Source organism: Lissotriton helveticus, chromosome 2_1 (assembly GCF_964261635.1).
Source record: "Lissotriton helveticus chromosome 2_1, aLisHel1.1, whole genome shotgun sequence".
NCBI classification, from domain to species: domain Eukaryota; kingdom Metazoa; phylum Chordata; class Amphibia; order Caudata; family Salamandridae; genus Lissotriton; species Lissotriton helveticus.
In genome coordinates, this window is record NC_136059.1 from 942,781,271 (window position 1) to 942,803,211 (window position 21,941).

Sequence of the window (21,941 nt, forward strand, 5' to 3'; positions counted from 1 at the left end):
CCTTTGTTGTAAATTAAAGATCTCCAGGGTCTGATAAAAGTTAAGCACCTGAGTGTCTAGTTTAGATTCCAACTGTAGATTGAAGTCTCCTAGTAGTGTGAAATGAGGGTAACGGAGAAGGAGCTGCCCTAAGGAATCGCTAAGTGATTCTAAAAACTTAGTTGCACTGCCTGGGGGCGGTGGATTAGACCTCCTGAGAAGGAGGTGGTATCATTTAGCTTAATGGAAAAACCAAGCCCTTCTATTCCTTTCAAAGGTTCTAAGTTGAAAGTGTGGCATTTTATATGGTTTCTCAGCACCACAGCTACTCCTCCTCCTCTCCCCTTCAGTCTATCCTGCCTAAAAATGGTGTAGCCGTCTGGCAGGGCTATTGCTAAGTCTGGGTTGCTACTATTAGTTAGCCATTTTTCGGTTATGAGGAGGCAGTCCAAGTCCAGCTCAAGGATAAGGTCATTAATATCTTGACTACGGCCACACATAGAACGGGCGTTAATCAACCCGCCTTTAAAATTTAAAGTATCGGCAGCAGTGTTAATGGGAGAAGCTGTAGTCTCAATTGGGGACCAAGGGGAAGTCCATTTGCAGTATTTACAAGAAAAAGGTCCCTTAATCTTGATCATATCCAAACTACACGGACAGTTATTTGCAGTATTGAAATTTCGATGGTCGCTTGCCTGATACAGTGGGATGGAATGTAAATGTCCAGGGTGTCCTGCGCCTGTCGCTTCCTTGGCGCGGACGGGCGCAGACGGGCTTTCCTTTGGCGTGCCGCCGTCGCGCCCGCTGCGCCCGCCCGCTGCGCGGACGGGAAGTGTTGTCCTTTATATAGTGGTGGAGGAGGGTGGGAGGCGTCGCAAGACTGGAGCGCTGCCCTTCTTTCTCCCCAAGATGGCGGCATCCCTGTGTCCGATCGCATCAGCTGTCAATCGCTGTGCGAGGACCAGGGTTCGAGTTACTGCGAGGGCGAGGGTGAGTGTGGGTTAAAAGGAAATTAATTCTTCCAGCAAAATACACAATGTTATAAAAACAATTTTTAAACGTTTTTAAAAGGTGTCAGCCTAACCCCCGGCTTTCCGCCTCAGGGGATAATTATAATGCACAGTGAATTGGTGCGCGCGGAGTAGGAGGCCAATTATATACCTGGGAGGGCGGGAGGCATCGCAAGACTGGAGCGCTGCCCTTCTTTCTCCCCAAGATGGCGGCCGACCCTGTGTCCGATCGCATCAGCTGTCAATCGCTGTGCGAGGACCAGGGTTCGAGTTACTGCGAGGGCGAGGGTGAGTGTGGGTTAAAAGGAAATTAATTCTTCCAGCAAAATACACAATGTTATAAACACAATTTTTAAACGTCTTTAAAAGGTGTCAGCTTAACCCCCGGCTTTCCGCCTCCGGGGATAATTATAATGCACAGTGAATTGGCCATTGAATGCACTGTAATAACAATGGAAAGAGCGCTAACAAAAATGACCACCAGTTCAACATTGTGGCAAACCGATCTGTGTACAAGAGAGAGCAACAATTAGGAACATCATATCACGTTTAAAGATGGAACATATGGCAGTGAGAGGCATAATGTGCATATTTTAGAAGAAAGTAAGTAGACCATTGTGCACACTTGTTAATACAATTTGGTAAGGGGGAAGACACAACACAGAAGTTAATGATTTCCAGAATCAGAATATTTCATCATGTTGACAATGTCAGATTAATCAATGGGGTACCTTAAGATGCATGAATGTCCAACGAAGCAAGGAAAATTCATCTAAGAAAAGTGAACAGAAAGGACTCCACATTCAGCAATGCCCATATCCCTACACCAAACGTAGCACAACTTAAAAATAAGTTGCCCAGAAACGCTGGGATTACCTTCCAAACTCGTACTACATTGTGAAATGGCATATAAAAAACACAAGGGTACTGCTGCACAAAAGCAACACAATAAAATTCCACTCATCAATACACTATTCCCCATTCACCTTTGAAAGACTTAAACTGGCCAAGTATTGGACCTAGAATGTGGACATATTTAGTTTGGATTTTGCATCCAAACAGTGAGTAGGCCTGCTGACCACCACAGTGCAACATGTTGAGAGAACTTGTCCTGGATATGTACAGAACCTACATAATCATAAACAGATAGGAACCGGTTCTAATCTGGGGCAAAGGAAGAGTTTTTAGTTAATTTGTTCAATGATATTCATACCTGTCAATGGCTTGAAGGTCATTGGCTGGATTCCAGGTTGGATCAAACACCACAACAACATTGGCACCAACAAAATTTAGACCTAGGCCACCAGCCCTTCAAAAAACAAACATGTGAAAAGACAGTGAGTTCACATTAATTTCTATTTTTTATGTTCAATAAATGTTATTGCTTTTTATAATGAAAAGCAGTACAAAGAAAATAAGGAGGGAGAAGATAAAGTTTCAACCTCCAACATCCAACAGTTGCACAAGTTATACAATAATGTGGCACATACAGATATAGATGATAAAGGAATGACATTACAATATGCATACATCCAGTACTTATGAAGCAACACAAGCAGTTAGTAACTGGTTATGGGCATCAAATAAGACTGGATGAAGTGAAGCAGGCAGATGTATACCTTTGGCGAATTTACCAACGATACAATAAATGAAAAAGAAAGAGAGTGGAGTGGTGGGGGTAGTAGGGCAGGAAGGAGAGGGGAGAGTGTGATACTATGTGAATGGAGGCTCCGAGAATCAGATATGATAAAAAGAGTAAGAATTAGTGGTCAGTAGGTGATTGCGAGATTTCCCTTTCGACAGAAGAGTCGTGAATAAAAAGGGCAAGCATATTTAACTACCCAACTTGCTAAGAGAGTCAAAGGCCAAAACGATCGATATAAAATAACAAAGACTATACAAATAAAAAGGCTGTCAGTTCCATGTAAATTATAACATGCTCAAAAAATGTGGTAGAAGGTAAAAAGATGGCCATACTCTTGTGAGTACTTTCAGGTTGGAACCTCTAAACGCAGTCTTCTTCTAATGAAGAACCTTTTATTTCAAGACGGGCTAGCGTGTCCGGGGGAAGTGTCTTTTGTTTTATTAACTACAGTTTGGTCTCAACGGTTGGTGTTAAGGCTAATTATGCTATTGTTGATTCGTTCTGTTAGGTTATCCTCCCACCCCTCCTCCCCCGAGTAAGTACTGACTCTTGGTTTTTCACTAGGGTGACAAAAAGGTTATCTTTTTGTTGGCAACATCCGTAACCCTGCACATTTTTGTGGACGTATACTTACACTTCAGAATTCGCTTTGACCCTGAACACCTCTCCCATCTTCTTAATATTCCGATCCCATCAAATATTAATTTTTGCAGATGTTCCCCCTATCATTTAGTCCTGATAAGACCTGGTCATTTTATTCTGGGTCGAAACGTCTTCCACAACTTTGACAAACAAACTATTAATGTGGGGTCATTAAAAGGCCAACACACAACCAATGATGACGTTTTCGAATTGTTTGTCACGAAAAACACACCTTTCTTGTGGTTCTGTTTCATTGGGGACATTTTGCACATTCTTATTTGATTCAGTGATTGCAATGTTTTATGTTTTTGTGATTATGCACCAACGTAGTTAATAGATGTTTTCAGAAATATGTGTGACTCAGTGTGGACAGCCTAATTGCAATTGGCTCTTTAGCGCATGCTTTTGAATGTTTGTTCTAAATGATAACTAGGAGTGCCATTGCTTTGTTGGAGTATTCATATCCAGGCTTCGTTGGTTAAGGATCAGTTCTTGTAGCTTAATAATATCTTACTCTTGTGCAAAACAGGGTATAGTGATTGAGTTTAGAATGCTGGAGCCAGATCCCACATTCACAAAGATGAGAGTCAAACGGTAATAAAAAATAACCGATGTAGTGTCCAGACTGCAAAAAAGAGTTGTATGGAAACGCAAGAACTAATCTGCGCCCCTGGTGAATACTGTAGTCACATTCCATTTGATGTTTTTTTGGCTCGTCGTTGCAACTACAGGTAAAGACCAACAATATTCAAATCAGTTTTGGCTTAAAATAGCAGTCTGCTAGTCTATGCTCCTTGGTACTGGAAGACAAGCGCCCGGCGATGTCACAACCTTGCTCGGCTCCCTCGACCATGTGCAGCAAACAAAAACAAATTAATGGGATCACCTGGTAATTACTCTGGGTGCATTTCATCATTTTTAACTCGTCTGTACCATTACAGGGCGGGGTCACCCACATGCAAACGGGTCTTTGCCCCTCCCCGAAAATTGCATAGTCCAGCCCCAGCTCCAGAAGCATGACTTCTATGACCAGGGACACATGCTTAAATACACTGCGAGGGGGTACACAACAAGAAATATGTTCAATGGAACCATTAGGAGCTGTCATAAAGTCCTATGACCGCTGTGACTGCAGTCCATCTAGTCACTAGCTGGAATTATAATACTACATGCTTCTAAAATAACTGCAAGGGTGTTGCTACAATTCCAATGCCCTGCTCAAAAGGTAGGGCACACAAAAATATCTCACATTGTAGAGACAAGGCAAATGTTCACATCTTGCGTGATGTTGAACTCCTTTACAATCTTTACACGCTCTTCGGGCTTTGTACTCCCATCCAGTCTTCTATAATCCAGCCCAGAAGCCATGCAGTACCGTTCCAAGACATCGAGCAACTGGAAGAAAAGAGATGGAGTGAAACAACCGTCAGCTATTACTAGAAGAGTTAAACATTTTTTGTTTTCTTTTTCCCAAAATTCCCAAAATGTGCATGCCACTTAGTGATCAAAACACTGTAGAAACAGAAGCCAAAGTCATAGCACTACGACGCATGCGTGAAATATTGTGAAGGCGTGATGGGACTGGCAAGGCTAGGTCTACAGACACATGTTTTAGCAAGTAGCAGGTGTTAGCAGGAGAGGTCGGAATGGGCTGTGGGAGCTTTTGAGGGGAAAATTGGTTGGGGCTCATGTAGGGGTTGATTAGGGAATTGGATTTTTTATTTTAGGCTCTTTAAATATATGCAATGTTGTAAGTGAAGCCAAAGTGGGACTGCCTCCTATTCACAAGAAAGAGGCGTTATAGGCACTCATTCAAGCATTATCTTACAAATGTATTTTTTAGTTGGTTTTATCATGTATAACCATACCAACAATAACACACCACTGTGTCAGATACAATCTGCACATAAGTCACAGGAGAACAGAAGACAAGCTCAACGAGACTACACCAAGTTCCAAAGGATAATGTTTAACAAAGGTATCCGTCAGTACAGACAATGTTTACCTACTCCTTCTTCCCTCCTATCTGTCAGATTTAGGTCTTGGCTATACGTATGGGTTTTTCCCCTCCTTGACATCCCCTTCTTCCACCAGGGTAGCTGGTCAACCATCAGGTTCGCAGTCCAAGCCATAGAAGGCATGCCAGGGCCCCCCCATACTTTGAAAAATCTGTTTGGGCAGCCCTAGCAGTGTATACCACACACTCTGCTTCAATATAGTATGTCATGCCAGTGACCAACTAGCCCAGAGTAGGGGGAGCTGGGGCACCCCATTCTCTAGCAATGTCTTGCTAAGTCAGGATGAAACCCAATGCATAGAATAGGAGCTGTGTCCTGGGCAAGTTCACCACACTGGGGATGCCTGATATTATAAAGTGGGGCCTGAAGGAACTTACACTCCCAATATGGACATCAGTCTAGAGGTTACCACCTTCCAATACGGTTGTATACAGGGGCAGTCCAGAGTGAATGAAAGTAGAAACTAATCGCCTCCCTAACTGCAGGCAGGTGGGTGAGCGTGATCTGCATAGTTTAAACAATCGATGTTGGTTTCTGTAAAGGACTTTAAGTTGTATAATTCCCTAGCTCGGTTTTAATTGCTACTTCCGTAGTCTGCATCAAGCCTGTCTCCCAGTCCACGTCTTCCAAGATGCCCAAGTCTACCTCCAGGGTGCGATAAATACGGGAGATGCCTTGGTGGTTAGTTCCTTCAAGCGTATCCTGCTCTCCGGGGGACTGTTATTCTCCAGTTTACTCCTAGGGATGTCCTCCGCTCATAAAGGATGTCAGAGATGTAGGTATCTAAAGTGTTGAGATTGGTGTAGATCATTTTTATCATGTAATTCATGAAATAACTTCATGCCCCACCCACTAACAAGTCTGCTAGGGTCAAGGCACCAATGAGGTCCCAAGCTTTCATCACATCAGGTTTCGCAGTTCACGCCTTAAGAATGCATTAAGATTTAAAAGTGTGATCCACTTTTTTGGAACACTAAAGTCATAGCAGTGGAAGGAATTCAATACGTTTTGGTCCAGCTTTTCAGTAGCTGCTCTGCTTTAAATATTTCAAATAGTAATGATCAAACACCTTAACACAGAGACACTTCCTCGCAGGAAAGCCTAGGCCTCGGAATACTCAGCAAATGGTGACGTTACCTTGTCTGTACAAGCACAGTGCCGTCTAAACACATGGGCACGCTGGGCAGTTGCCCGGTGGCCCCATGAGCTTAGGGTCCCATGCTAATCAATGCACAGACCAGAATGTAACCTAAGTTTATTTTATCGATAATTTATATTTTTATTCCTGTGAGTGGTTGTGTAGGCAGTGTCGAGTGTACTGCTTTGCCCGGGGGCTCATAATACTGTTAAGACAGCCATGTACAAGCACACCTTCTTTTCTAACATTTTCTGTGTGGGGCCGGATAGGTTGCTCCTGAAAGACTATAATACTACTGTTTCTCTATCAAGGTGTTCGAAACATTCAGGGGAGAGCACCCACTGTGAAGCAGGGATCTTCAGAGGATCAGAAGTTACCAGGAAAAGTATGCACATAGATTACAACATGCAATGTGATAATGACAATAAAGGTAACACAGGTAACAAAGGTTACGGAGTGCCGGTCACGGCTGTGAAGGTATTTTCCCACAGGTTACACCACGGGGTAGGAAAGGGGTGTTTAACAGCTTACACAAAGTAGGAAGCAGTGAATATGGTAGCGGTCCCTGTAGCATTCGTATTTAAACAAAGGGTTTGGAGGTATAGAAGGGACTGGTTTCAGTATTGTTTGTGCTTGGGTGTTTAAGTAAATGAATTGGGCTGGGAGTGGACGTGGTTTCAGTACAAGGGAACTCCGGTAGAGGTATTTTTTTATCAGCAACAGAAAGGGAGTTGCACTATCATGCTTTAGTATTCGGCTCACATGATTGTTCAAGGCAAAACATTGGGGATGTTATTTAAAACGTAGATACCAAGCGGATTATTCAGCATTTATTTTTGCAGATTTTCTATTATTCCCGTTACTCCTAAGGAAGGGCTGTATAGCCCGCCGAAATGCATTGGGTGGAATAACATGAGGATTCATAATATGAAATGTCTAATTCTTTTAACGTGTCGCTGACAAGGCCTGGATGGGCATGCAGAGGACAATGAAAAACATGAAATAATTGTGGAATTATCCTGCCTTCAAAGTGGATGTTAACTGATAGATAAAATTTGGAATAAGAATTATTGGAAAAACAAATCGCTAACAAAATGGATTAATGGTTGGACTATGTGTGGAGTACATGATGTGAATTGGTTCACTGATGGAACTATTCCTTCACCAGGCTGTGCTACTGCTTGGCGCGTCATATACATGTGATTTGCACAATGACAATAAAGTGACAGAAAATAAAATTATATGAAGGACTGCAATTACCAGAAAACATTGGGACATCACTGGAGACTAACCATTGAATACTATAAATGGTGAATGCTGAGACTGGCTTGTCTGAGGAGCATTACCACGCATTCTCTTCTCATATATTTCAGACATATTCTTACCTAAGCCATAATTTAGGGCCAGTGGAATTATGAGACTGTGCAGCCGCATTTGCCACATAATCCATCATCTGCCGATTTTAACAAAAAATAAATTGTTTTTATCTCAAAAGGTTCAAAAGTTACTAAAATGCCGTGACAAGCTGCCACGTGGTGAAGACCCTTTGCAAAGGTTTACTGGTCATCTTTTGTTGTATATGAATTTAGGACCCTAGTGTAATTTTCCCGATTCATGCCCATATATAGGTATAAATCATCATATCCTTATATAGGCATAGAAATCATAACCATATTTAGACTTAGCCTATACAGTCCAAATACGGCATGGCTACTTCCCCAAGTTCCGAAAATCCACAACGATTTCTTGGAAAAACCCGCCTTTCAGCAGTCAGGGACTTCCCCTTGCTTGAATATTGATTTATCCAAGAACTCATGGAGTTTTCAAAGAACTGAGTCTTTGATGACGTTATTATGTCTAACCTTACGTCAAACTAGGCACCTTCAAGGTATAAATATGCCCACACTTGCCCAGGCAAACACACGGTGGTTAGGAGCAGTTTGACTATCTACTTGCCCGACGCATCTCGCTGAAGCAAGTGCCGAAGGAAGCCGACCCTCCAGCAGACGCACTGAGAGAGACACTGTCTTTTCTCTTGCCAAGAAATCCAGCTCCAGTGTTTCCAAGCTACCCTTGCGGGTTGTTGGTTAATCGAGTCCTGAGAGAGAGATACCAGACCTCCTTCATTCTAAAACCAAGGTACGGAGCTGATTAGACCCTTGGAGACTTAGAGAATTCTTGGATAGATTCTTGGCAAAGAATACTAAAACTAAGCTACACCTCACTTACTTCTTCCCTCGTACTAGACTTGGGTTAGGTAAACCGGGGTAGGCGTATTTTAGAAGCACCAGTTGAGTACTTTTAGTCTTTATTTATTAATGTATGTATTCTATGTATTTTATATGGCTTAGAAACCATACCATGCTTTTACAGTATTATTTTATAATACTCTTCGTACTGTACGCATTGTACTTTGCAACCAGTATTACGATTGTAGCAGTTCATTTCTTTTGCATGAGAAAGAAGACTGTTCAATAAATACTTTTATTGAAAACGCCCATCTCTCTATTTCTCTGCACCTCTGGTGAAACGAAGCATGCACGATTGACTGAGTAAAATAACTATCTATTGTTTCGGCGACTCTAGAGATACATTTCTTATTCTTGGGAAACAAAGTTGTCATGTTTATGCGGTTGTCAGAAACTAATCCCTTCTTGTGAATTCCAGAAAGTTTCTAGTGACCTCTGAGCTAGCTGGCACTCACAATTAAGTCTAATGTATTCGATAGAGACCTAGTAGACCTCAGTCCTACGTCAAATCTATAGTATGTTATTCCAATGCGCAGAGCCTATTGGGAATATAGGAACTACACTACACTTTCTGTTGCTTGTTGATATATTTACATGTTAAACTGGTACCAATGAGATGCAACCTAGGCTCAGAGAGTGTTAACAAGTGTAAGTTCATTCTCTGGTGCAATTCACAGATCTTCTTACCTGTGAATTACAAATTTGAAACAACTCATAAATCTGGTGAGGAGGTTCTACTCTTTGCTGCTCATGGATCTGGTGCTGGTCAACTATTTGCCCTGGATAGCCTATCTTCTAATGTAGATAGACTTCCTGTTGATACTCCACTAGATGCTGCTTGTAGACCTCTTGAGAGCACTATGCCTTTCCTACGTGCAGATGTTGTATAGATGTCCTGCCATTCCCTATTCACAGATATAATGTGAACTTTCTTAAGGGTTCTGCTCACAGTCACCTTGGCCATTGTACACGTATTAATCACATTTCATTACCCACTTGAAACTAGCAGTTGACTGAACAGCTACCTAAATACAATAATTTTGATTGTGTCTACCTCATATATTTAAGAACCTGAGCAACAACAGTATACTGAAGCTTTGCTTCATTCACCCTCTATCATAAGCTGTACATACACATTATAAAGTGCCACATGGACCACAGCAGAAATGGGTACACAAACTCCAGTCTACTTTGGTTACAGTCCTCCTTCTCGCTCCCTAATCCGCTGCTGACGGTGGTATGGTACCGTGGCAACCACATATAAGTGTGCTCGATAAGGCGCTCGGGTTGAACACTAGGAGCACGCTGCACAGGATGATGCTTTGGATATGTAGCGGGAGAGGTCAATTTCAGTGTGGATAGCGGCCACCTAGTAGATTGATACACACTGTAAATTATATCTGTGACCTTCCTTACCAGGTTTAGGACCTAGCAGGAGTGGGAGATTTTTCAATGGAAACTTTGCATCCATTCCACTACAGTTGCTAAATACGTACATTTGAGATCCAGGAGTTGGCACAGCCCACTCTTGTATGCTTTATTTTACCGGATTTGCGTTTAGTTCATACTAGTTTCAGGTACATCATTCCCACTGTTGCTAATGTCATTTAGATTGCCTATGACATAAGGGCTTTTCTACAGCTGCAAGGAAATATCAAATTATGACACTGAGCTTCATATTAGATGCCCATGTATGAGTTTTTTTTAGGACTGGTCATGGCACAACATGGTTTTTGCTATACTGAGAGTCTTCAACAATTATGGCAATGAGTCTTTACAACTCCTGCCCATTTATTACACTTTAGAAGAGTATTGGTTGCCTTTTGGCCGCATTTGGAGTCCGAAGAATACTTGCTAGTCATCACGTTGCATGATACAAATTTATAAGTTACTGCTCCTCTTATTACACTGTGAGATCGCAGGCTCCATATACTTTAGGCTTTTACAGTAATTGACACCACTGTATGATGTACTGCTTTCTTTGTGGCTGAATGTAGCAAAAACATAACACGTTTGACATTTATTTATTAGTTATAAATTCTAGGTCCTGGATTGTCAAAAGGCTCTTGAATATGCAAGCTGCATGTTGAAAATTTTAGCTCCACTACAATGTTTTGATTGGAACTTTTAAGGCATGCCTGCTTTTTGTAATTTTCATTACATGATATCTCTATGGCTCTGTCAGCAATGCATTTGGGTTGGTTCTCAACACTTTATGTATTATATAACTGCATGGACACCCATTTGACCGTGATAGGTTTAATGAAATTCATTGATTACAAGGTGGACTCATTTCAAATCATTACATAGATTTTGTTTGCTTTCATGTTTTGCTATTATTTCACTTTTTTGTGCTCGATGAAACTTCGCTGGTCTGATAACCAGCACCTTATCTGGTAATAGAAAGGTTTGTTTTTTAATTTTTACATAGCTTTTAATGTAATGTGTGTAAATATATTGAATATGAGTGTATGTACCTTGTTGTGGCCCTGCATAAGTCCTAAGGAGACAAAACATGTGGTCTTTCCTTTTTGGATATTGTCATTGGCTACAAATTGGTTTTATAGGAAGAATGAGACGAAGCTTTGATGACAAACCACATTCAGGAGGACCATTTCTCGATTTATTAAAGGGATAATGAAGGATGGGCATTTATTTGCATTTCATGGTCAATACCACAGTGTGACTTCCCTTATGCATTTGGAGTTTTTTGTTTTGCTATTGTGGAAGCATCCCTTACTCGGGGGTTTCAAAGTTTTTCAAAGTATCTTGCTCAGCCTTCAGGAATAGTCTAACAATTTGAGATGAATAAACTCCAGTTAAAATGTTTTAGCTAGATTACAGCAGGTATCTAGATATTCTAGAGGAAGTCACTGGTCTGAGGACTGTAATTCAAGTCATTAGCGAAAATTGAGACTTTGATTTTACAAAATTCAGGCTCTAGGATTTTCATCATTTTTTAACAACAAAGTGATCCAGGGGCTCACATTTGATAAAGAGCAACCTATTTGAAAATAAAAATTATCAATCCATTAGAGGCATGGTAGCAACTTTATTCACCATCTATTTTCCCCGCTTCGTCCAGATACACGCAATACAAAAAAGAAAAGAAGAGTAGTAAGGCTGCATGTTTCATTTAGTCGTTTTCCAAATACAAAGGGAAACTTCCATTTTTGTTCACAACAAAACAAGTATGATCTAATCATTCTGTACTTGTGTTTGCACAAGCTTTACAGTGCTTTGAAGGAAACCTTTCTCCACATTTCCACACCCATTCATCAACCACACCCATAATACATGTTGCTTAGGTAAAAATAGCACTCATGATGTGTAAAAAAGGTCAGGGAACAAACAGGTGCTACAAAAATTACCTCTTGTTTTTCTAAGGAACACAATAACTTGCAAAATAAGTCACAGGAGTTTAGGGCTAAAGCCAGTAAACTACGTTTATCGTAATTAAATCGAGTGTTGAAATATGTCAGTTAGAATAGAAACAAAGATTAACAGTTGCTGGCACCAAAGAAACAAGTCAATCTAACCTAGAGGCTAGAACAAAGTCCTTGAAGAGACCTTCCTGGCTGCAGCACGACAGACCTCTCTCAAATGAGCACTAAATTAAGAATAAAGTATCCATTAGATCCGATTTATGACAGCAGTTCAACTGAAAGTTTGCCAGCATCGATTCTTCGAAACACATAGCCTTAGACTGGTAACAGAAAGTATGTTTGATATCAAACAAGTAGTATCTTGTACTAATTACATTGCTTTTATGTACATACCGATCTTGTGATCTTGAGCCTCAGTTAACCAATTAATGACCTCCCCGAGCTGATGTTGGAGGGATTCTATCCGTGGAAACACTCTTGTATTGCAAATAAAACTGTTAATGTTCAAGATCTGCCTGCCCAGGAATGCTAAAAGACAGAATTGCCTAACACGGGAGTGAGTCCACCGAGACCGTGTTAAAGAACGCAGAAGCTCTCTGTTTTGAGAAATTAGCATTTGCAACTGCAGGGTAATGTAGTGTGAGCAACTGCAGCAGAACAGGATAGATTAAAATAGGTTAAATGACGAACAGCGATATGACACTGAACAGTTTTTGGAACTTTAGCCCAGGGCACTACAACTATTTCACTATTGGTGTCTCTGGGTACTGTTATCCTATGCCTCGCATATACAGCAACAATATTTTTTTTCAAAGCAATAAGCAATCCTCTTTTCTTTTAAACAATGACCAAATTCAAACTTCAGTCACTACTTTTTCATTTCATAAATTCAAAACTATTTTTCATCGAGATTCTTTCTTTCGAGGTTCAAACATGTTGATAAAAAAAATTCATGATTATCAGATTCACACAATATAAACAAGCATTTGCAATGCAATAGGTCTCGCATTATGAAAGTTTGAGCTATTGGTCTTGTAAATGACAATTTTTTTATTTATGTGTTGATTTTGAAAATAGCTAAATTATTAGCTTTGTCATTTTCAATGCCAATAGTTATAACTTTCGCACATGTGACGACTATAGCATTTATAATGCAACATGATTTGTATTTACGTGACTTAGATGTATTGATATTACAAATAGCAACGGCTTTTAATTTTTTAAAATAATTAATACTTAAATAAAAGTGATTGTTATTTATATTGGCAATAGCTTAAACTTTTGTAAATAACGTTTGTGAAGATTATGTTCAGTGTATTTTATTGTGATGAAAATCCAAGAACAGAAGTGAAATAACATCTTTTTGTGACATTTGTAATAAAGCTTGAAACATTGAGAGAACATAATTGAACCAGTTGTTGTTGAATGGTTGCACAGATTGATGCTGTGGTGGTGGTGCTGCTGAGTTTTCTCTGAATCTGCACTCTGAATCTGCACTCTGAATCTGCACCCACAATCTGCACCCACAATCTGCACCCACAATCTGCACCCTGAATCTGCACCCTGAATCTGCACCCTGAATCTGCACCCTGAATCTGCACCCTGAATCTGCACCCACAATCTGCACCCACAATCTGCACCCACAATCTGCACCCACAATCATTGGCATTGCCAATAGGTCTCGCTTGTGGGACCTTATAAGTATTTAGTTTTGCAGCACAATATGATGAGTGGCGTTGCGTGGGTGAGTGGCGTTGCGTGGGTGAGTGGCGTTGCGTGGGTGAGTGGCGTTGCGTGGGTGAGTGGCGTTGCGTGGGTGAGTGGCGTTGCGTGGGTGAGTGGCGTTGCGTGGGTGAGTGGGGTTGCGTGTGTGAGTGGCGTTGCGTGTGTGAGTGGCGTTGCGTGTGTGAGTGGCGTTGCGTGTGTGAGTGGCGTTGCGTGTGTGAGTGGCGTTGCGTGTGTGAGTGGCGTTGCGTGTGTGAGTGACATTGCGTGTTTGAGTGGCGTTGCGTGTGTGAGTGGCGTTGCGTGTGTGAGTGGCGTTGCGTGTGTGAGTGGCGTTGCATGTGTGAGTGGCGTTGCGTGTGTGAGTGGCGTTGCGTGTGTGAGTGGCGTTGCGTGTGTGAGTGGCGTTGCGTGTGTGAGTGGCGTTGCATCGATGAGTGGCGTTGCGTCGATGAGTGGGGTTGCGTGGATGAGTTGCATGTGTGAGTGGCGTTGCGTGTGTGAGTGGCGTTGCGTGTGTGAGTGGCGTTGCGTGTGTGAGTGGCGTTGCGTGTGAGTGGCGTTGCGTGTGAGAGTGGCGTTGCGTGTGTGAGTGGCGTTGCGTGTGTGAGTGGCGTTTCGTGTGTGAGTGGCGTTGCGTGTGTGAGTGGCGTTGCGTGTGTGAGTGGCGTTGCGTCGATGAGTGGCATTGCGTCGATGAGTGGGGTTGCGTGGATGAGTTGCGTGTGTGAGTGGCGTTGCGTGTGTGAGTGGCGTTGCGTGTGTGAGTGGCGTTGCGTGTGTGAGTGGCGTTGCGTGTGTGAGTGGCGTTGCGTGTGAGAGTGGCGTTGCGTGTGTGAGTGGCGTTGCGTGTGTGAGTGGCGTTGCGTGTGTGAGTGGCGTTGCGTAGATGAGTGGGGTTGCGTCGATGAGTGGGGTTGCGTGGATGAGTTGCGTTGCGTGTGTGAGTGGCGTTGCTGTGTGTGAATTGCTGGTTGGGGGAGTGGGGGGGGTGGGCGGGGGAGCAGCAGGCAGATGCGAGTGGAGCGCGCGCTGGAGAGGGAGGGGGTGGGAGGACTAGGCAGCGGGAGAGAGGGAGAAAGGAGCGCGAGTGAGGCGTTTTTAGATACATGAAGCCAAAATTACAAGTGAGCATGTTACAAAAGCAAACGTTACGTTACATGAGACAATAGTGACAGTTGTGCAAGTATCAAGAGCAACAAAATACAAGAGGTAGCAAACGATATGCAATAGCATATCTGAGGGAACACGGCCTGGGGGAAGCTGGCTGGGGAGGGGGAGGAGAAATGAAAGGAAGGCTGTGTTTGCGGGGAGAGAGAGGGGAGGTGCTGGTGTGGGCGGGGGGAGGTGTTGGTGTGGGAGGAGTGCTGCTACGGCAAGGCTGTGTTTGCGGGGAGAGAGAGGGGAGGTGCTGGTGTGGGAGGGGGGAGTTGCTGGTGTGGGAGGAGTGCTGCTAGGGGAGGAGAAGCCCTGGCCGTGAATGCTCGTGCATGTTCACGTGAACTGCAAGAAAACGCCGGGCTGAAACCCCTTAGTTTGAAGAGGATTTTGCCGACATGAATTCGATCCTATCCATTCCTGCGGAATGGGACAGGCTCGACCTAAAAAGGTGGCTTTCTTAAAGAGAAATCAGCAACACTTTATTGAGTTGTAGTCTTCTACATATGACTGTACTACTTCTTCAGACACCGATTCAAGACATGCTGATTAAGGTGAAGTGTACTTTCTGTTCAGGATTCTCGTTTTGGTTGGTCTTTTGGCAATTGGCGATTTACTCTCACTGTTCTTTAAGTTGATTTCAATACATTCTGGTGTTTCTCTGATGGACTCTAATCTTCCATTCTCTGCTCTTGTGAGTCCTCTTCACTGCCTTAGGAGATATGGCTCTTATATTTTCACTTGTCACTACTGCTGAATCTTCTTCACTGACAACTGAATTTGTGCTTTGACTTGCATGAGCAATTCACCTCATTGTAAACGGCTTCCTTCCCCTGAGGGTTCTTGAAACTCAAATTTTCAGCTGGAGCTTTTCATGAGTTGGATCGGAGACTATTTCTTCTTGCTGCTGCTGGTGACTTTACAACAGTTCTTCCCTCTGATCCTCAAACTGAAACTGGCTGCTGGTACCTTCACCTGGACCTTCTCCAGTTTCAGCAAATTCTTCTCCAACGTATCCCGTCTCTTCATCCTCGCTGCTAAATTGAGCTTGATTCTGTGAACTAGTGGTTATTGTCACTACCTCTTGATGTGCCGTTTTCCCTTTTCTGGTATGAGCTGTTTGAATCAACTGTGGGATTCCAGCACACTTCATAGAAGCGTTAGTCACAGGCCACAAGCAAAACTTGATGTGGTCCATCCCAATGAGCCTTAAGACAAATTTTAATGACATGCTTTTTCACATGGATCTAGTCTTCTGGTTGGAGTGGATGGTAGTGCGTTTCTTTTGTTGGTGCTGTTGCCAAATTCACTAATGAGAGACTGATTTTACCACATCAGCAAGACCGTTGCCATAATCCAATATCATACCATCAGTTATTAACACAAGTGTTGCTGAAGATACGTATACAATATGCATGGCTCTGCCCATTAGCACTTCAGGAGTCAAGAGTTCAGTCCTTTTGTCTGGGGAACTTCTACAGCTCATCAAAATAAAAGGAATATCATCAGACCATTGCATATTAGTAGAGGTACACACTCTAGCCAGTTTGTTTTCGATGGTACCTTTCATCTTCTCTACAACACCAGATGATTTTGGATGATTTCGTTCTTCAATCCTCCTAAGGACTAGGTGATCCTCTGTATGCAATAAGGCATCCAATTTGAACCAGTAGATATTTTAGATTAAAATACCCATGCCTAATCCCGGCATTAATGCCTTGTTTTTCTTGATGAAAGTAATACAGCCGCTCTATCCTTCATTTCTAAGGACAAGGACATTCTGCATCACCCCAAGTCAGCCAGATGCATTATAACTTTTCTCGCGCAACAATCCTTTATCTGCTTTGAAACCAATTGCAGGTTCTCCCTGTCTTTGCATCCCAAGAGCCATTTTCAAAATATGTGTCAAACTGTATTGGTCTAATACAGTTGGCCCTTACCTCTCTATTTAAATCAGGGCTTGGGTTCCAGGAGCACTTCTTTATTGACTTCTATGGAAGTTTTGCACAATGTGTTGCTTTCTTTCCCTTTCTCTCACACTTTCCTGATATTCCTTATAATTCATGGCACTAATATGGTTTTAGGCTCTCTGCCAAATGTCTTCTTCCTTTCTTTCACAATAGTTTAGGTGAAGATGCTGGTTTTCGGTCAGTGGTTACAAATCGTGTTATTTATCCTAATCCTTAATTATGTTTTTGGTTTTCTTTAGGGCAATATTTATTGTGATATAGTTTTGCAGGAACTTTGAGTGTTATTAGTATGTGGCTTTCCTAAAGAAGGCGCTATGCCGAAACACATGTAGAATACAAGCCACAGGAAGATTCATCATAACAAGACATTTGCTTGACAGAATAAAACATTGACCGCATTATTCATTTACTATACAATTAAATAATATTCTATGTATGATATCGCACTGCTATACATATCTCTCCTGTACGCTGCCTTTAAATGTGTGTTTGTAGAATGAATGTTGATGCATAAGTTGTACACAGGAACTATATGAGTCTTCTTCGATAATAATTATTTTCATACGTCTTTATTTTTGTCAATATGTTTGTTATATTTGATACATAATTTATTGAATGTTAACAAATAATAAAAAATGTTATGCTGTTACCCACACTGCATATATTTTTCTTCCTGCCCTTCTGTATACCTGTATTGATAATAGATTGTGAACTATCTAAACCAAAGGCGGAATTGGATCCCCACCGAAACCAGGAAGAGGGTCACCCAGGCACTCGTCACCAACCGACTGGACAACCGAAACACCCTCTACACCGGAACCACAGCCAAAGTACAGAAAAGACTCCAACGCATCCAGAACGCCTCCGCACGACTCATCCTGGACATCACCCGACACAGCCACATCTCCGGACACCTGAGAGACCTGCACTGGCTCCCCGTCAGCAAGAGAATCACGTTCCGACTCCTTACCCATGCACACAAGGCCCTCCACAACCTGGGCCCCAGGTACCTCAACAACCGCCTGACCTTCTACACTCCCACCCGCCAGCTACGATCAACCAGCCACGCCCTCGCCGCCGTTCCACGCATCCGAAGAGCCACCATGGGAGGAAGATCCTTCTCCTACCTGGCAGCCAAGACTTGGAACTCCCTTCCAATCCACCTCCGTCTGACCCAAAACCACCTCTCCTTCAGGAAGCAACTCAAGACCTGGCTGTTCGAACAGTAGCGGACCCCCCCCCCCCCCCAGCGCCTTGAGACCCTCCGGGTGAGTAGCGCGCTATACAAATACCCTGATTGATTGATTGATTGATTGATTGAATTCTAAAATGCATTTGACATTTAGGGCCAGATGTACCACCGTTTTTTTGCGGTCACATAAGGGAAAATGGCCCGTTTGCGACTGCAAAAAAGGGTGTTGCTATGTACAAACGCTATTATGCGAGTCAGTGACTCTCAAAATTGCGTTTGCGAGTCCCTATTAGGAAGATGCCTGCAAAAGACGTCCCTTCCTAACAACATGTCAGAATGGTATGTACCACTGTTTTGCGACAGCATTTGCAGTTGCAAAACACTCACAGTTTACTACCTATTTCAAGTGGGTGGTAAGCCACTCGCAAATGCAAAGGGGTCTCCAGGGGACCCCTTCCCCTTTGTGAATAAATGCAAAAATATTTTTTTAAGAGCAGGCAGTGGTCCCACTGACCACCGCCTACTCTAAAAAATGAAACAGAAACGTTTCATTTTTCTTTTTTAAATGCATTATTTTATTTTTTTTAAAACCTGATTAATTGAATAGTATTTATGCAGTCACAGACATAGTGATCTGCTGACTCCAGCAGGCCACCATCCCTGCGAGTGCTGGCCTTTCCCAATGGGTCGAAAATTGTGACCTGTCTCATGATTATTGATGAGGCCGGTCATTTAAAACCCCACTGGAATCACAAACAGTGTCTCAGACACTGTTGTATATTCCATTTTGTGAGTCACAAATTGTGAGCCGCAAAACGTCGCAATCAGGAATCACAAAATGGAAGTGTCGTACATCTGGCCCTTTGTTCCAAATGATAATGGGTTGGTGCACTTCCACTCCAATCTCAGCCGTTGTGTGATATTACTGAATGTCAGAGTAGGATTAAAAACAAGGATGGAGTGGGGCACCCACAAAAATAGTCAATACATCCTCCAGTATATTGTTTAGAAAAAAGTCTTTTTTATTTCCTCCCACTTTAAAAAATATATATATGGTCCAGTAATCAAAAACATACAGCCAACGCGTTTCGTTCAGTATACATTGAACTTCATCAGGGCTATGGATCACATATGAAAGACAAGTATAAATACACATATACATAAATACAGTATATAAATAACTGGAGCATACCCAGACACAAACAATATTCAATATCACCACTAATACATTGTCGCATTAACAGTCAGTCAGTCAGTCAAAAAGCTTTTATTATCGGTAAAATACCATAAAAAGACATATATACATAGTTACAGATAAAAAATACACAATTCCAGCTAAAAAATATGGATATTTAAAAGATCGTACATTACGGTCCTAGCACGCAGAAAAATCATAAAATAGTTAAAAGAGAATCATAAAATTTGATTGACTACGTTAAAAAGAACAAGCGCTCCCAGTGAGCAAACCCTAGCCATAGTGCATATAAGGAACCACCAGGCATATGCATCAACGAAAATACCTCCCGGTAAAACACCGAATCGGTAAAACAGGCCGATACCGAACGCAAAACCATTAAACGCAATGCATCAAACAAAAAATCGGAAAAAAATAAAGAACCGCTAAAATCCTCCGCGGTAAATTACCGATTCGTTAAACAGACATTCGGAAATACCGAACCCCAAAGCATACTTCGGAAATACCGAATAGGCAATAACGAATCGAAATGGAATGCATGAACAGTCGCTAATACCGGAAATCCCTAAAATCGCTATTTAGCATGAGCAAAATAAGGGGAATCACAATCAGGAGGTAAAGTTAACAGAAGGACAGAAAAAAAAAAACTAACCCCATCAGCAGGTGCTGACAATCAGTAACCCTTCATAAATGCCCTGGGAAACCCCACATGTACACCAAAATGGCTGCCCTCTACGTGCTTGCTAGGAGGTGGAGGATCAACGCCCAGGCCCAGCGCAGGAGGATGATACAGGACAGGATCTTCAGGGTGCGCATCACTTTGCTGGGGCAGACCGAGGAACAGGTGTACGCCAAGTATAGACTCAACCGTGCCATGATAATGGACCTAATAGCAGACCTGGCACCATTACTGCAGCACGAGACCCGTCGGACCAACGCCATACCAGCCCATGTGCAGGTCCTATGCTGCCTGCACCTGCTTGCATCTGGAAGCTTCCAGGGGGTAATAGCTGAGACAGGAGGCGTGTCGCAAAGTGCTTTATCACGCTTCTTCCACCGGTTCCTAGAGGCCATGCTGACATTTATTAATCGCCACATCACCTTCCCCAGAACCCCCCAGCAGCTTACCCGCACCAAAAGGGAATTCTACCAGGTGGCACAATTCCATGTCGTAGGGTGTGTTGACTGCACGCATGTCCCCATCTGTCCTCCATCAGCCACCGAATACATTTTCCGCAACCGGAAATCATATCATTCTATTAATGTGCAGGTGGTGTGCAATGCCAAGTTCATCATTACGGACCTTGTAGCCCAATTCCCCGGGAGCACACACGACGCCTACATTTTCCGTCACTGTGGCCTCCACAGGCGCCTGATCAACGGTGAATTCGGAGAGGGACACCTACTAGGTACATATAGCTGCATCATCGTACTCCCCATCCACTCCATCCCCACATGTATAATTTCATTCATGCTGATTACCATTCTCTCCCCATCCTGCAGGTGACAGCGCATACGCATTGCGTGAATATCTCCTCACTCCCTATCTCAACCCAGCTACCCCGCAAGAGCAGCGCTACAACAGAGCACACATCAGCACAAGGAATGTGGTTGAGCGAACATTCGGCATCCTCAAGAGCCGCTTCCGAATACTGCACAAGACTGGAGGTGCCTTGCAGTATGACCCAGTGACCTGCTGCCAGATCATTGCTGTGTGTGCCATCCTGCACAACATCGCCACGCGCAGGGGGATACACATAGAGGTGGAGGGAGAGGATGAACTACGTGCCCAGCAACCCCCCCCACAACACCGACAGGCACATGTGCCCAACACAGCTGAAGGGCAAAGGAGGCGGACATACATCACACGGAATCATTTCTGAGACAGGTAAGAGAGTGACTTGACAACAGGAACAGATTTGCGAAGGGTTTCATGGGCATGGACACCTGACTGGTGCAGAAATACGTAACACAAACATGCTGCTGCTGCAGTTAAATTAAAACTATAAATGTCCCTTCTCAGAACAGGTGACGCGTGCGGCACTTTGGTCTGGCCATGGTTACCTCACCAAGGACAGTGTGACTTTGCCACATGTTCACTTCCGTTTGCCGCGTACCCCGTCTCTTGTCCTGTGACTCCTCGGGTTCTACACGATGGGAGTCAGTGGCAGTTGCATTGCGGCCACTGCGCCTCCTCACGCTGGTGTCCGGCAGGGAGACGCTGCTGACACTGGAGGCTGCCTCACTCCCCTCTTCCGCTCCCAGACTGCTGACACTGGCTGACCCTGGCTGCAGTTGCTCCACTGCAGTGGTCACCCTCTCAAGGGCCTTTGCCACATCCCCACAATAATGACCTAGCTCCACTTGCAGGGACACGGACCTGCGGAACAGCACAGCCGTGCTGTTGCACAGCTTATTGATGGCCTTGTTAGTAGTATTCACTGCCAGCATGATCTGCCTGTGACGCCGGCGCTCACTCTGTTGGCCTGCGACTATGGCACGTGTCAGTTCTTGCAGGCAAAGCTTGATATCTTTGTTGCCGGCAGATACGGCAGTGGTGTGCTCACGCACAGCGTCAGTCATGTTGCCAAGTTTGTTGCAAAGTTTTGTCATGGTGAGTTTCATGGCACCCAT

The 21,941-nt window shown here is 43.3% G+C and overlaps 1 protein-coding gene across 1 annotated transcript in view; it reads right to left on the minus strand.

The window, feature by feature from the left end:
• ERCC6L2 (ERCC excision repair 6 like 2) overlaps window positions 1–21,941 on the minus strand; it is a 1,215,137-nt gene that overhangs the window by 462,770 nt on the left and 730,426 nt on the right. Inside the window, exons 14-15 of the mRNA XM_078675691.1 lie at window positions 4,526–4,671; window positions 2,203–2,298 (exon numbers count right to left, since the gene is read on the minus strand). Of these exons, the coding sequence (XP_078531817.1) occupies window positions 2,203–2,298; window positions 4,526–4,671 (242 nt within the window). The remainder of the gene's footprint in view (window positions 1–2,202; window positions 2,299–4,525; window positions 4,672–21,941) is intronic.